We start from the raw sequence: 16,975 nt of genomic DNA on the forward strand, positions 1-16,975 counted from the left end.
GGGATGTGGTGATTTGAACTGTGTGGAGTTGAATGCATTTGTTTTGTATGTATACTCTTATGCTGAAGGGGACTGCCCCCAATTGGCTTTTTGTCAGTGTGCCTAGCAATCACTGGTTTTATTCTCTTTTCCTTTTATCCTCAAATTATTATAATTTCAAAGAATAACATTTATGAGATCCATTGGAGAAACTAGTCTTCCATGAATCTTAGGGGAGACTGTATCATTGAAAATCTGTTACCCTAAAAACAACTACATTTCCCGGGAGCCCACTGATTTCATGTCTTTATGTACTTCCTGTAGACAGAAGGCAGTAGCAAGTGGGCAGTCCTCTTGGGCTTGCAGCCAGCATGGTGGTGGTGGTAAGCTAAGCGTGGGGATTGTAAATGGGCTAATCAGCCACAGGCACATGATCTTTATTTTGTATCTTTATTCCTTGATTTATAATGATCATTAATAATAATAAAATGTAATATTTTAAGGGATTTAAGATTTAATTTTAATTTTCACAGACCTAAAATTTCTACATGTAATTTCTTAAATTTCTTAAATGTAAATGTAAAATTTCTTAAATGTAAAATGTATTCAGATTTTCAATGGCAAGCACTTTAATGACCTTTTATTCAATTTAGATTTTTTAAAGTTTGAGCTTATTTTAAAAAACTTATCTTCATCATTTACTAAGACCTTTCATCCCCCCCCTTTTTATTCAAAAGATGATGTGATGAACAGTTTCAGGCTGTATCTAAGGCTCTTCTGCAGAATACAAACAAATTAGTATAATAATTAGAATTATGATGTTACTAATGCTTGCCAAATTGATTTGGCCAAACCAATTTGTAGGGTCTAAAGAACAAGTTTCTTCCCATTAGAAGCTAGTTTCATAGCTTCCTATTCATACACAATTTGGTCTAGATTATTAATTTCTTGTTGCAAATGAATAATATCCAATGTACTGTTATGATGTCCCCATGAACCTTTGACGTGCTGTACCACAGATTGCAACTGATAAGAAATATTATCATATTTTAAATGTGTAATACAATATCCTGTTTCAAGTAACATGGATAAGTGATTCTGGTATGTAAAGTTTCAACCTCTTTGCCAAGCTAAAATACAGCATTTTTGAGGGTTTCCAATTCATCTTTGAATGCCAGGTCTAGCTTCTGTAGTGTGTGGCAAAGTTGAGATGAATTAGAAATGACCTACTATAAGAAAACCTGATTTTGTATAGAATTTGATAATGCTATAGTTAGAGAGGTTATAAGAGTAATAATTGTAGCTAATGCTCCTATCATAGCCAATACAAAATGTTTTCAGTGATATAAAATGTGATTAAACATCTCATGGATGAAATTAACGATTGGAGTGGATGCCCCTTTAATATCTTCATGAGTCATCATTTACTGAAACCACACACACAGCTAGGAAGCGTCTGCAGTAAAAATTGAACCCAGGAGCCCCTGATTCCAGGCCTGGCTTATTATATTATCTACTGTACTACCTACCTTCCTCTTAGGCTTATTTTTTTAAAGTTTACTTATTTAATTAATTTAGAATATTTTTTCATAGTTACATGAATCATGTTCTTTCTCTACCCCCTCCTCTTACCCCCCCTCCAGTAGCCAACAAGCAATTCCATTGGGTTTTACATATGTCATTGATCAAGACCTATTCCCATATTATTAATATTTTCACTAGAGTGATCATTTAGCGTCTATGTCTCCAATCATATCCCCATTGAACCATGTGATCAAGTAGTTGTTTTTCTTCTGTATTTCTACTCCCACAGTTTTCTCAGGATGTGAATATGTTCTCTCATAAGTCCCTCAGAATTGTCCTGGATCATTGCACTGCTGCTAGTAGAAAAGTCTATTATATTCGATTGTGCCACAGTGTATCAGTCTCTGTGTATAATGTTCTCCTGGTTCTGCTCCTTTCACTCTGCTTCAATTCTGGGAGGTCATTCCAGTTCACATGGAATTCCTCCAGTTCATTATTCTTTTAGCACAATAGTATTCCATCACCTACAGATACAACAATTTGTTCAGCCATTCCCCAATTGAAGGGCATCCTTAGGCTTATATTTTTTTAATTGTTTTTTATCTGCCCTAATTCTGTTTTAGTAAACCAAAAAGCTCTTCTTTCTTGTCTTATTCTTCCCTTCATTTAAGAAAAAAAAAAGACATCATATTTTACCTTAATAAATCCCCAGATACCACCAGTGGATGCTTCATTCTGAACACTAACCACCCTAGGGTCTTCATGCTCCTCTGGAAAAGTGATAGCAGAGCCACTTCCAGTTCCCTGTGGCATAGGTTGAGAACTGGCTTGTTGAGAAATAGGAGTTGCCAAAATACCTAAATAAAAATATTTTTAAAATATGCACACTTACTTTTTTCTGAGATTTGAGAATAATTCAGTTATTATCAAGTCGAACTCAACTTTAAATTCTAGGTACTAAGGCAAAAATGTCAGCAATACTCTGTAGATGATTGTTATTAATATTATTTGAACCTAGCTTCATGTGGCTAAAAACTATCTAATCCAAAAAGCTTACTATAGAGGTCAGGCTGAACTAGAGATGTTCCAGAGAATCCATAAGGTTGTAATCACATTCATGCTTATTTTGCATCCCCTTAGGTCTTGTTTTGGGTTTCCCAAATTAAGACAGACTTATTTACATTTCATATGGCTCTCTGTTGTGGACTACCTACTGCCTATGTGAGGCCAATCAGGTAAATGTCCTTAAGTCCTGATCTTAACTCTATCTATATAATGTAGCCTCACAAACATTTGGAGGGGTAGTCACCCCTTCTTTCCAGATTTGACTACCAAATTTTAGATCTAAACTTTTTTATGTCTCAGTAAATATTCTTCAAGCTTTATTGTGTCAAAGAAGGGCCTTACCCTCTGACCAATATAATAAATGAATAGAGATGGTCAATGAATTCACCTATGCTGATCATAAACAAAACAAACATAAAGTATATGATAAAGCCTATACAGAAGTGCACTCTAAATTAATTGAAACATCCAGAGCTAGAGTTCTATTAGAATTGCCTTAATGAGACATCAAAGTAGGACTCAGGCAGAGATATATCATCTAGTTCATATTTCTATGCACATGAATACAATATTTATGCCTTAGGATAAAGTACTGTGAGAAAAGTATGCCAATTAGAATCTGCTAATATGATTATAAGATACAAATCATATCAAGGTACTTAACTAGCTCTTCCCAATGTAAATGGAAAGCAGCAGAAAGTTAAAAATGCTAACTGTCCAAGAGTTGTAGAGTTGTAGTTGTCCCAAAACCATTCTCCAGGAAAGCAAGTAAATAATCAGGGACAGCAATTGTCCATCACCACTGACTACTGACATGCAAAAGTTTTCCTTTTAGAGAGCTGGTTGAACATCTACTCCCTGGAACCATAAAACTTGCTAGGCCCTATTTAAATGGAACTTTAGGAACTTCTTTGATTTACATGGATAACAGTTTTCCTATCACACCAAGAAGAGAAAATATATCATAGAATTTTGGGTCAAATTTATAAGGCTATAAGTTTGCTAGCCTTCAAAATGCAATTCAAAATTAGGTTTCATGACAAATTTTTGTTTAACTTCATCAAGTGTACATAAGGTCATATATATATATATGTGTATGTGTATGTATGTGTGTGTGTATATATATATATATATATACATATATATATGAACCAAAGTACTTAGTAACATATTTTATGAAAATTCTTGCTGAAAAGATTTACCTGTAACAGCAGGTGCAGAAAATGATGGCATTAGAGGTGTCTGGGGAGTTCTTCCTGCATGACCCCTTGTGATGTCATAGGCTGAGCCAACAGAAAATCCTGATATTGGGGGACCCATAGGAGGAGGGGAAATAACAGTACTTGGAGCAGTACTTGAAGGAAAATAAGGAATTTGGGGAGGAGTATTACTAGTGAAGGCTGTAGCAGCTGATGGGGCAATGGGTGGTGGGACTGAACAAACAGGAAGCGGGGTAGCAGAAACAGAGGGTGAGATAGGAGGAACAGGAGAAGCTGTTACAAAAGGCAAAGCTGAAGACTTCATGGGACCAAGTGAAGGCATAGGTGTAGAGAATGTTTGTGGTGGCAAGGATTGCACTAAAGGTGTACTAGGAGAAGAAAATGACCTGGAAGAAGCTGGAAAGAAAAAAAAAGAAAAAGAAAAATTACTGACAATCACTTATAAAAATTTCTGTATCATTTATAGTTCTTTTCTTTCAACAGTCAAGTTTATCAAAATACTTCAATCATTAGAGAAAAATTCCTACTATGCTTACTAAATCAAGGAAAATTTGGCTCAAATGAGTCTGAACAGTCACTTTAAATAAAATGATCAAGGAAAGGAAAGGAATTGAATCATGTTAGTTATAAAAAGGGGGTTTCATGGCAATTGTGAGTTGGAAAGATACTTGTTTTAATGGCTTTATGCTATTTTTTCATTACTTCTCCTTTTAACCTGACAATTCAAAAACTTTAATCAGAAGACTGACAGAAAATATTCAGAAGAACACTTGGGTACAAACAATTTCCATCTCTCCACTTTTCTCTTCTTCCTATGTCATCAATCCCTGCTCTAGCTACATTCTCCTTTAGACCCCATCTGGACCCCTTGTTAAACCAATTTAATTCTATTGTCATCTTTTAAGACCCATGTCACTTTGTTTCAGTCTTGGATTAATCTTACTAGACAGTCTTTTCCTATTCACCCACTGAACTGAGCTGGAAAAAATTATGATGGGAGTGCTGACTGGGTGGCTAAATTCCCTTTGAAATACATCTACATTTGATGCCTCCACTTCCTTTCCTCTCAAGCTCTTATCTTTCCACAGCCCGATTTATGTTGCCTTCAATCAACTGAAACTGCTCTTTCCAAAATTACTAACAATCTTAACTGGCAAACCTAATGACTTTTTCTCAATCCTCATTCTTTTTTTGATGTCTCTGCAGGCTTTGACAGTTGCAACCAACTTTTTCCTCCTTGATATTCTCTTCTCTAGGTTTTCATGAAATTGCTTTCTTCTGGTTCCCTACCAACTTGTTCCTTCTCAAATTTTGTCCTTTGCTGGATCGTTATTCAAATCCTACCCATCAACTATGGATTTTCCACTATGGGACACTCAGAGATTTGTCGGAGGCCCTCTTCTCTTATCCTATGTATTATTTCACTTGATGATCTCATTACCTTCCATAAACTCAATTATCATTTTATGCAGATGATTCTCAATTATTTATCCAGCCCTTAATCTCTCTTGCCTGCCAGTCACATCTTCAACAGCCTATTTGGCTTTTCAAATTGGATGCCTCATACATGTCAACAAACTTAACATGTTCCAAAATGAATACATTTTCTTTCTCCACTAATTTTCCAACTCTCTAAACTTTCCCTAGGATACCATCATCCTCCAGTTACCTAGATTTACAATCCAACTGTCATCTTCAATTCCTCATTTGCTCTTACCTTCCATATCTTATCAGGTGTCAAGTCCAAATATTTCTGCCTTTACAGCTTCTCTCTTCTGATCCTGCCAGCAGTCTTCTGTAGCCACTCCTCTCCTCACACCTTAATTGCCAAAATGGGCTTCTGGTTGGTTCCCCTACCTGTCTACCCATTCCTGTACATTCTCCACTCAGCTGTCAAATTGATGATCCTAAAATGCAGGTCTGGGCATTACCAATAAATCCCAATGTTTCCCTAATACCTAATTCCCCTAATACCTCCTCCAAATATAAAATCTTCTATTTGGGTTTTAAAGCCTTTCAAAACCAGGATACTTCCTTTATGTCCAGTTTTCTGATAACCTATGCCTTTCCACATACTCTGATCTAGTGATACCAGTCTCTGCCATTTTTCAAACAAGACATTTCATTTCCCTACTCCAAGCATTTTCACTGATCATCCCCCATGCCTAGAATGCTTTCCTTTTTCATCTTTGCCTCTTAGTTCAAGTCTTGGTTAATACCACCTTGTATAAGAAGTCTTTCCCAGTGTTCCTTAATTATAGTGCCTTCCTTATGTTTATTATTGTGAATATCTTATTTGTACAGTTTTTTTTTTTAATTATCACCACCATCAGACTTGTTCCTTGAGAACAAGGACTTTCTCTGTAACCCCCAATTTAGCATAGCGCTTGAAGTATCATAGTGCAAAGTAGATATTTAATAAATGCTAGCTGACTGACCAAAAAAGATGCTTCACATCTTGACCATACATTGTCAACCGGTTATTTCTCATGTCCAGAAATTTCTTTCTTGTCTCAGACATCTGGCTTCCTTCCTAATCCTTTTTAATGCTAGTAACTCCCCTCTGTAATTATCTCTAACTTATTCTGTATAATTTCTTTGTATGTAGCCTCTTGCATTAGACTATGAGCTCCTTGAGGGTAGAAACTATTTTTGTCTTTTTTGGTATCACTAGCACTTAGTACAGTCTTTGGTTTATAGAAGTCATTCAATAAAAATTTATTTTTTTTGTTACTGTTGCAAAAGATGAATTGCAACTACTTTGCAAATGAGTACCAAAAATTGATATACAAAAGGATATATGCGTGAATGAAATGCTTTATAATGGAATTTTAATCCTATATTTTCTATGGTTTTCATATTTAATTTTCAGTTTTAAGTATAGAGATAATGTCACTCTCATTTTAAGCAATATAAATACCCACTATTTATTGGCAATTTATTGGCGAATTATATACCCTTGATATAACCTTCTGACTAAAATTTTATTCACATTATATTTTCATTCCTTGAAATTAAATGTAAAATTAGAGTTAGTATAGTCAACTGAATAAAAGAACACTATAATTGTTTTAAATTCTTCTCTCACAAATATTAAAGTTTTAGAAAAGTAGCTTTTGAAATATGTGTTTTTACTAATTTTTGAAAAAAATGAAACACTTTTCTTTTGCAAAGATTAAAAAAAAAATCTGTAATAAATTAGTTGCTGAGCAACCACATATACCTAGAGGTACAGGTGTAGTAGATGTTGCAATTACTGTTCCTGTAGCAGCCGGTGGGGGAGTTCCAGGAGGCGTTGTCTCTACTCCACTCTCTTCCATCATTTTGCTTTGATTGTCATATACTGTAAATATAGTACATCCTGTAAGAAGCACTATTTTAAACTGGAGCCAACACAGTCAAATGAACAAAAAGAACAGAAATTCTTATAAACGGAAAAAAAAATTAAAGGTAGAAAGCCATAAGAATACTTATTATGAAAAGCATAGTCTTCATATGACATTCATATTCCTTTGTTATTAATGAATAAGAGGCAGTGTATACACAGAGAGCTTATCTGGGAGTTATGAAGACCTTAATTTAAAGTCAACTTTTGATAATGAATATCAACAAGACCAAGTCACTTAACCTCTCAATACCCCACATTACTAGGTCAGCAATTCATCTACATTATCACATTTGAACTAGGAACTCTTAACTACAGGCCTGCCATTACCCACTGAGTCACCTACTTGCCCCAATTTGCATTTTTTAAAAATACTTTTCTAAAACACTGACAGACCACAAAGAAAAACCTAGTTGTTAATTAAATCTTTTCCCAAACAAGCATTATGACAAATACAGACTTTCTAAAATATATCAACCAATGGCTTTGCATCATTATTTGCAAGAAAGGAAAGTACAGCAGTAGCAATACCATCAATTCAATTAAATTCAATAAATATTTCTGAGTACCTCTGTGCTAAGAATATAAGAGTACCAAGAAAAAAGCAAAACAGTGTCTAACTTCAAGAATTATACATTCCAGAGGCAGTTTGGGTGGCTCAGTGGATTGAGAGTCAGACCTAAAGATGGGAGGTCCTAGGTTTAAATATGGCCTCAAACACTTCTCAGCTGTGTCACCCTGGGCAAATCACACAGCCTAGCCCTTACCACTCTTCTGCCTTGGAGCCAATACACAGTATTGACTCTAAAACAGAAGAGTTTAAAAAAAAAAAAAGAATTACACATTCCATTTTGGTATACAACGTAAACACACAAATCAAGGTTGTAACGTTAACTGAGTTACAAAATCTGAACAAACTTGAAACTAGAAATTAGGACAAAATTTCAAGTCTAAGGGGGGAAAGGAATATGTAATTTCATATGTGTGTGTATATATGAAATTGGAGCAACTTGCTATAGCTATTTACAGATAATTTATTTTTGGTATACTTTGTTTTTACATCACTTTCATTTCACAATAAAATATCAATAAGAGCATTAAAAATAATTAGGCTCATGTCTCATACACATGCACACAAACATATATATATATATGTGTATATATATGTATATTTATTTTTCTCTTCTAAGTTTTGCTTTGAGTGCATTTCCACAGGCTCTATTCTTATGCTTCTCCATTATCCTTTGCCCATTCTATAATCTCCATTCTTTAAATTTACTTGTAATGTTAGCTAAGTAAATAAAAAGGATAAAATATTTATTTCTTTCCTCTTTTGCCCTTTCTATTTCTGTCTCCTTTTAAGAATAATTAAAAATACCAGGGGGCAGCTAGGTGGCTAAGTGGATTGAAAGCCAGATTCAGAGATGGGAGGTCCTGGGTTCAAGTCTGGCCTCAGACATTTCCTAGCTGTGTGTCCCTGGACAAGTCACTTAATTGCCTACCCCTTACCACTCTTTTGCCTTAGAACCAACACCCAGTATTGATTCCAAGATGGAAGGTAAGGTTTTATATTTTTTAATTAAAAAAAATCTTACCAATCTTCCACCCTCTTATTTTTACTAACTTTTCTGCCCCTTTCTAAGAATTTTTCCCTTTATTACAGTCACATCCTCATTAATTACCTTCCTATATGGGAAGAAGATATCATGTAGGACACTGAAAAGCCACAGAGAGAAACACTCTCACGTGTAAGATCAGATGAGACAAATTTCCTTTCTTCTACCGAAAGAAGTGGTAGCAAAGAGGAAAAAAAAGTTTGAAAGGCATAGCCAAAGATGAATACATAATTATCATAACTCTGAATAAGATAAACCAATCCATAATCATGTGTTAGAGCATAAAAACTAACAAAAATGTATAATCTAGCATTTACTGATGAAAATGTAATAGCTACATTTTAAAACACTTAAATTTTTTAAAATTGAATGCAAAATTACATTATTCTATAGAACTGATAGGTTAAAGAGCAAATATAAACAGAAATTTTCATTAAAGAAAATGATGAGACAAAGATGAAAATATATCTCTAAAGTGTGATAGAGTAAATCAAATAATAGGATATACAATTCAAAAGGTTTGAAAAATCAAATTAAAAAACACCAACCAAAAAAAAAATAAAAAGATCAAACTAGAAACAAAACATTTTGAATTAGTTAATAAAATCAATATGGATTAGTTCACAACTCCAACAGGGCATTAGTATCCCAATTTTCACACACCCTTCCAATAGTTATTATTTTCCTTTTCTGTCATATCAGCTAATCTGCAAGGTGTGAGAGGGTATATCAGTTGTTTTAATTTGCATTTTTCTAATCAGGAGTGATTTAGGGTATTTTACATGTGATTAGATAGATTTGATTTCTTCATCTGAAAACTGCCTATTGATATCCTTTAATCATTGATCAATAGGGGAATGATTTGTATTTCTACAAATTTGACTCAGTTCTTTATATATTTGAGAAATAAAGCTTTTATGAGAGATACTTGCTGTAAATTTCCCCCCCAGCTTTCTGTTTTCCTTCTAATTTTGGTTGCATGGGGCTTGTTTATTAAAAAAAACAACCTTTTAATTTAATGTAATCAAAATTATCCATTTTACACTGGTCATCTATGCATATCCCTTATCCATAGATTTGACAGGTAAACTATTCTGTGCTCACCTAATTTGCTTTCGATTTTAATTTTATAAAATATTAGCAAGTAGGCTATAATAACACATTGGAACGATTATAATCCTTGACCAGACTAAATTTATCAGGAATGTTGGGCTACAGACTATAAATATAATAAGCCATGTTAAAGATCACAAATATTATAAACCATGTTCAAAGTACAACAAAAACCGTATCATATATCAATGTATAAAAAGCTGATGAATATTCAGCAACTATTTCTATAAAGAACTAGAAATCATAAGAATTAAGTGGTCCTTTTCTCATTAAAGGCCAGTAACTTTTCTCCCAAATATATTGCTTTAAAGCAATATATCCATGGATCTTCTTCATCTAGATTCTGCCCTTCAAATGGCAGATGTAGCCTGTGTCTTTGTCCTGGGCCCTCTTTTCTTTCTACACACTCTTGTCTGGACACCTCATCAACTTGCAATAGTTTATTTATCATCTCTAAACAGATGACTCAAAGACCTACATAATCAGCTTTTCTGAGCTCTTCCAAGCCCCAATTCTGCATCTCTTAATTGCCATGAGGCATTGCAACCTGAATGAACCATTATTTCAAATTTGACATGACCAAAACAGAATCCATTGTTTCTACATAATCTGTTGCTAAATCTTATGTTCCTATCTCCAACCTCCTTCCTATAAATCTCCTCTATCATCTTTCAATGGACTACTGCAATAATTTATTAATTCAACTCCCTATCTCAATACCCTCCCTTTATTTTTCTAAAGTCATGCATGATCCCCCATTCAATAAATGCCAGTGGTTACTTCTGGGAGTAAATATCAATTCTTCTGGCAATTATATACTTTCTCACCCTCTATGGGGGGTGGGGGGGGGAAGAGGACAGAATTCCCATTTCTAACTCATCTCATACAATTCAGCCATTTCCCCCCATTATTTCCTCCTTCACTCCAGCTTTATGTGACAAGATGGCCCTCCACCTTGCCAAAGCCAAATTCTTTTTACCCTCTCCCTCGATCTCCTTGACTCCCATTTTCTGCAGCAGAGAAGCCCCAGACTCTCCTATTTTCAGTGTTCCTGGTTCTAGTCACTGCTTCACTGAAGTCTACAAATATACCATCTCTACCATCCTTAATAAACTGTCACTTCACCTAATTACGCCTGCTAGCTATATATCTCTTGGCCCTTTATCCACTAAACTCTAAAAATATCATCTATAAGTAGGTGCCTCAATTTCCTACCTCTTCTCACTTCCAACTAAACCTTTGACCTGTCCTCATTAAACTAAAACTGTCCTCTTCAAAAGTATCAGTGATCTCAATGGCCAAATCTAATTACCTTTTCCCAGTATTCATCCTTCACAACTTTTCTACATTTTTCACCATCTCCAGAATATTCTCTCTTCTCTCAGCTTCTATGACAGTTTTCTCTGGGCTCTTCTCCAATTTATCTGCCTGCTCACCATAAATCTCTTTTATTGATTCTTAGTAACCTCCAAACCAGGGTCCTGGGCCCTCTTTTTCCTTTATACATCTCACCTGCTAATCTTACCAGCTCCCATGAGTTCAACTTTAATCTCAATGTATATATCATTCCATATTTCTGTATCTAGCCCAGTTTCTCTCCCAAACTACAGTTCCTCAAATATTAATTGCCTTTTGGACATCTCACACTGGATTCCCCATAGCATTCTCTAACTCATCTTTCCTCCCAAACCCTCATTTCTCAACTTCCTTATTAGTCAAGAACACCATCCTCAAAAGGACTTCTTTATATAAATATATTTATAGTAGCTCTTTTTGTAGTGACAATGAAGTGAAAATTGAGGGGATGTCCATCAATTGGGAATGGCTGAATAAGTTATGGCATATGAACTAATGCTATTGTGCTATAAGAAATGACAGCAGGATGCTTTTTTAAAAAAACCTAGACTTGCATGAACAGATGCAAAGTGAAGTGAGCAGAACCAGAAGAACAATAAACACAGTAAACAGCAATACTGTGTGATGAACAATTGTGAATGATCTAGCTATTCTCAGCAATATCCAAAGATAGTTTCTAAGACTGATGATGAAAAATGCAATCTGCCTCCAAGAGAAAGAATTGATGTCAAAACATACAATATTTCACTCATTTTTTGTTGTTGGAGATCTCTTCCACAAAATGACTGCTATGAAAAATGTTTTACATTATTGCATGTGTAAAATCTATATCAGATTGTTTACCATCTCAGGGAGCAGCAAAGAAGGATAGAAGGGAAAAGAAACTCAAATTTTTTTGGAAACAAAAATGTTGGGCAACTAGGTAGCTCAGTGGATAGAGAGGCAGGTCTAAAGATAAGAGGTATTCAAGAAGGTACAAATTTGGCCTCAGATACTTCCTAGTTGTGTGATCCTAGGCAAGTTCCTGAATCCCAATTGCCTAGTCTTTACCACTCTATTGCTTTGTAACTGAAACTTAGTATCAATTCTAAGAGAGAAGGCAAAGTTTAAAAAAAAATTAATGTTAAAAATTGTACATGTAATTGGGAAAAAATAAAATATTACAAAACAAAACTGGTTCTACTTAATTTGGACTAATTTTTACTTCAATAGTTTTAACTATTCAAAGATGCAAGAAAGTAAACAAAGCATCTCTCTTGTGGTCACCTTGGTGGCATCTCCAACTCTTCACTCTTGCTCACTCCATATAGCCAATCCACTTGTATATCACTCTCTCCTCATTCACAGCATTCTAGTTTATGCCCTTCAGGCCACTGGCCTTAGCTACTAACAGTCTCTTCTAATTTCAGTTCATGTCCCTATTACCTCCAGGATCAAATATAACTGTCTTTTAAAGTTCTTCACAACATGGCTTCTTCCTACCTTTCTAGGCCACTTTCCTTCCCTCTACTCAGTCTCCATGTTTTTCTCCCATAGCTAGAAGGTACTCAATGCTAAGGCCTGTTACAACTCCCAAATATGATTCTTCTCTCTTCTTAATATTACATTTTCCCTGGTAGCCAAGCATATTCTCAAGCCTGGACAATAGTTGTTTGCCTGCCACAAGTCTCTCCCCATGGCAGCCCTCTAATTAGCTGCCAAAAAGACTTTCCTAAAGTGCTAGTCCAACCATTTCACCCCCTACTAAATAAAATTTCAGTGATTCTCTATCATGGCCAAAATCAAGTACAAAATCCTGTTTGGCATTCAAGGCTTTTCATAGGGGCAGCTGGGTAGCTCAGTGGATTGAGAGCCAGGCCTAGAGACAGGAGGTACTAGGTTCAAATATGACTTCAGACACTTCCTAGCTGTGTGACCCTGGGCAAGTCACTTAACCCCCATTGCCTATCCCTTACCACTCTTCTGCCTTAGAATTGATTCTAAAGGTGAAAGATAAGGGTTTAAAAAAAAAAAGCCTTTCATAATCTATTCTCCATTAATCTTTCTTATATGCTTATACCTTACAAGCTCTCACTTCCGCCCTTTCATTCTTCAATCCAGTGATACTGGCCTCCTGGCTTTTTTTTTTTTTTAAAACAAAACACTAATCTCGTGTATCTAAGCATTTTCCGTAGAAGTATCCCCACCAGGAATATTCTACCTCTTCATCTACCCCTCCAGGGTTCTTAGCTTTCTTCAAGTACCAACTAAAATTCTAGCTTCTGCAGGAAGCCTTTACCAATCCTATTTAATACTAAATTCCTCCTCCATATAATTTCAAGTTTATCTTGTATATAGATTTTTTTATATAGTTGTTTGCATTTTGCTCCCCCTCCCCTTAAACTGAGAGCTCCTCAAGGGCAGTGATTATTTTTTTGCCTTTCTTTTGTATTCCCAGCACTTAGCCTAGTATCTGATCATTAGAAACCCTGGTTTCCCTTAAGTCTCAGGTGGAGTTTTCTAAACGAAGCCTCTCCTTCTGCCTGCTATTAGTACCCCCTCCCCAGTCACTGGTATTTATTTTGTATGTCTCACCTATATTAGCTCCTTAGAGGGAAAGAACTGTTTCAATTTTGCATTTGCATCCTTACCTGTTTAGTGTCTTGACTCACAGTAGCCACTTAATAAAGATTATTGATTAAATGCTTCAATAAATTATAAAAGCTTATACAAAAAGGTTTTTTAAAAATCTTAATCTCATACTCCAGGAACGCTCCAGGGCCTTATCACCAATCAGACAAAAAAGGGATTGTTCTTTCAATTTCTCTAGGGTAACTGAAAAAAAAAACAATTAAAAACAACAAACGATGGGGTGTAATGGACAAAAAGCTGAACTAAAATCCAGAAAGGCCTGGGCTCCTGTTCCAACTGTCACGTAAGAATTGTGTGACCTTGGTCAAGTCACTTAATCTCTCCGTGACATAGTCTTTTCCGGAAGACAATAAACTACAGCAAAGGTGAGGAACTGCATTGGTGGAGGAAATCACAGAATTCGAGTGGAAATTCTTATGACTATTAGTACGGACTCGGTGGGCTGAAGGCTCCGATAAGACAAGGGGTCCGGTAGATGAACGAGATTTCTCCGTCTTAACTTGGAGTGCCCCACATAAGAAGCTCCGTAACTCCATTTCCCAGAAATGAAGCTGGCACAAGGGCCGTGCCATCCATCTACAAGCTGTGCCACGTCTCCTAGTGGCTGGTGTCAGATCCCTCCCCTCCTTTTCCACAACCAAACCCTCAGACTAGCAGCCTGGGCGGACCCGAGCCTCTTCCTCCCTCATTAGCTCCAGGCCCCATTGAGGCTCCATCTCCAAACGTTCCCAAGTAGGACACCCTCCCCAAAGCTCTTTTACCGAACCCTTTGCCCCGGGGCCGAGCACCCCAACCCTCCAGTGACGGCCCCTCTGCTCCCAGTGCCGCGAGCCAGCCAGCAGCACCAGAACCCGCGGAAGCCTGGAGTCTGGGACCTCCATCCCGTTGTGGGATGCTGGGAGGGAGCTGTGGCCCCGTCAGTCCCATCACTGCTCACCTGAGGTCGGGACAACGGGGTGGGGGAGGGGCACCGGGGCCGAAGCGGGAGGAAGCTCGGGCGCGTAGCGCGACGGAACCAGACGATGCCCAGGCAGCCCCCGTCCGGTGTCGGCGCCCAAAACAATCCACACCACCTCCAAAATGGCCGGCGGCAGTGACGCACTGCCTGTGCCACGTAAGCCCTCCTAGCCCTTCCTCTTCCCCGACTCTCCAATCCAGCTCGGTCCCTGATCGCTAGGGTAGATTTGAATAGGCTGCCGAACCGCTCTTTGGGCCGCGGGACGTGGCAGCAACCCGGAGTCAAGATTGCCTCTGCTCTCCCCATGTTTCCCATATCTCCTATGGAGCCAGGACTCAGGGTTCCCCACGGTGTAGCGATGTCATCCCAGAACACGCAGAACCTAAGCCTGGAGGGTGATCTGAGAGGTCCGCGAGACTCATTTAATTAGATAATTTGTGAATTCCGACTTAAATGTTTTTCTGTCCTTCATCCAACAAGATCACATTTAAACCTTCGAATGCACCGTAGAGCTTGTCCAGAGATTCCCAGAAAAGGTACCTTCTTCCCAAATCTCCTTCTGTAGCCACGTGAATTTGCATCACAAATAAGAAAAACAAAGAATATCCTCTTGAGGCTCCGGGCATTAGAGTTCCTTTGACTCCAGTGCCAGTACTCATTTCCCTCTATAAAACTGTCAGTCAACTAGCATTTAAGCCTAGTGTATCATGATACATTCAATAGAGATCAGCTGGTGATCTTGTAACTTACACTGGGGCAAGGACACTTCCTTCGATGTGGTTGAGTCATATTGAAGAGAAATGATAAAGATCAATTGAAATCAGCTGATGAGCTTGTTACTCCTAAAGGTGCAGGGATTTTGTCTTTTGCTTTGGTTAAGTAAAATACATGTGAAATGCTTAATTAAGGTAAAAAAAATTGGGGAGTCTCCTCAGAAAGTTTAGGACTGGGATGAAATGGAGCGTGAAGAAATCTTAAGTCCGAGATGAGGTGAAGTGTTTCAGGCATAGAGGAAAGCCAGTGAAAATGCCTGGAGTGAGGAGATGAAGTGTCCTATGGGATGCGTTCTCCATTCCAATGTTAACATTACCCACTAACTCTGGGATATCCCTCTATCAGTTCAGATTTCAATTAAAAATTTTTGTTCTTCTGAATTTGACAAATATCAACAAATATAAATATTAACAGACACAAATTTCTCACCCCAGATCCCCCATCCTTTTCTTTCAACTCCCACTCACTTGGATAGACTCAGAAGTCAATTAACTATTTTACTCCAGAATCTTTTATCAGTTGATATCAATTTTCCAGTTAAGAGTCAATTAACTTTTCAAAAGGAGTATTTACTAATATGGTATGTTAAAATTAAAGTCTGGGATACACCACCACAAGTTCATACAGAAAGTAAGAGTTTAAAAAAATGCCATAGTGCCATAGCACTAAGTAGTTCTGTTTATACTTTTCCACTGTTTTATGTCTCATATTCTGAAACTGATTGGTATAATGAATTAGTTCATAACCTTGTGAGAACTATGAACAGGAAGGGGAAAATAGGAACTGATAATGAATAGCAAAGAGTTTAGAAGACAGATAACCACCAGAGTATAGCACTTTAGGTGCCTCTCAGACCCAGCAGCATAAAGATAGCTAAATAGTAATTTGTTGGTAAATGAAAATTTATTTTCTTCATTAATATAGGACTTTCCACTGCATAAAAGATTATATTTTAAAAATTACAAGTTAATAATAGCATATAAAAATCCTATTCCTATGCCTTATGCTATAAATACTGAGGTGGTACCAAGTCACTGCATTGGATTGGTTGGCCATAGGGTGATAATTTTTTAGTCATACCATTTTTCAAAATGCTGTTGTGTGGTGCTTCTACGTAATTCCTGCTCCTGCAGGGAATCAAAGTTGGTTGATCTCTTTTGTTTGAGGATCTTGAGCTATAGAAAAACTAAAATTGATGAGGTGTCTGTATTGTTTAGAGCAGAGGGGCCACCAGGCTGCCTAAGAAGAGTTGAACTAGCCAAGGTCAGGAAGGTGAAATTCATGTTAAGGGCAACCCTTGAGTGCCTTCTACATTTCTAGTCTAGGCAACTGGGGTTAAATTTGCCCAACATCA

The 16,975-nt window shown here is 36.8% G+C and overlaps 1 protein-coding gene and 1 long non-coding RNA gene across 5 annotated transcripts in view; one reads left to right on the plus strand and one right to left on the minus strand.

The window, feature by feature from the left end:
- Positions 1 to 14,987, minus strand: part of PRRC1 (proline rich coiled-coil 1) — a 53,739-nt gene extending 38,752 nt beyond the window's left edge. Inside the window, exons 1-4 of one of the 4 annotated variants that reach the window (XM_001370325.5) lie at positions 14,827 to 14,987; positions 7,012 to 7,131; positions 3,771 to 4,184; positions 2,200 to 2,360 (exon numbers count right to left, since the gene is read on the minus strand). In XM_001370325.5, the coding sequence (XP_001370362.1) occupies positions 2,200 to 2,360; positions 3,771 to 4,184; positions 7,012 to 7,111 (675 nt within the window). In that variant the 5' untranslated portion in view covers positions 7,112 to 7,131; positions 14,827 to 14,987. Of the gene's footprint in view, positions 1 to 2,199; positions 2,361 to 3,770; positions 4,185 to 5,505; positions 5,696 to 7,011; positions 7,150 to 13,888; positions 14,041 to 14,826 lie in introns of those variants that run through there. The other 3 variants (XM_056825047.1, XM_016431370.2, XM_016431371.2) reach the window with 3 other exon arrangements.
- A 72-nt stretch (positions 14,988 to 15,059) lies between these two features.
- LOC103097673 (uncharacterized) overlaps positions 15,060 to 16,975 on the plus strand; it is a 44,216-nt gene continuing 42,300 nt past the window's right edge. The window contains exon 1 of the long non-coding RNA XR_463911.3: positions 15,060 to 15,383. This is a non-coding gene — a long non-coding RNA (uncharacterized LOC103097673). The remainder of the gene's footprint in view (positions 15,384 to 16,975) is intronic.

Source organism: Monodelphis domestica, chromosome 3 (assembly GCF_027887165.1).
Source record: "Monodelphis domestica isolate mMonDom1 chromosome 3, mMonDom1.pri, whole genome shotgun sequence".
Classification (NCBI taxonomy): Eukaryota; Metazoa; Chordata; class Mammalia; order Didelphimorphia; family Didelphidae; genus Monodelphis; species Monodelphis domestica.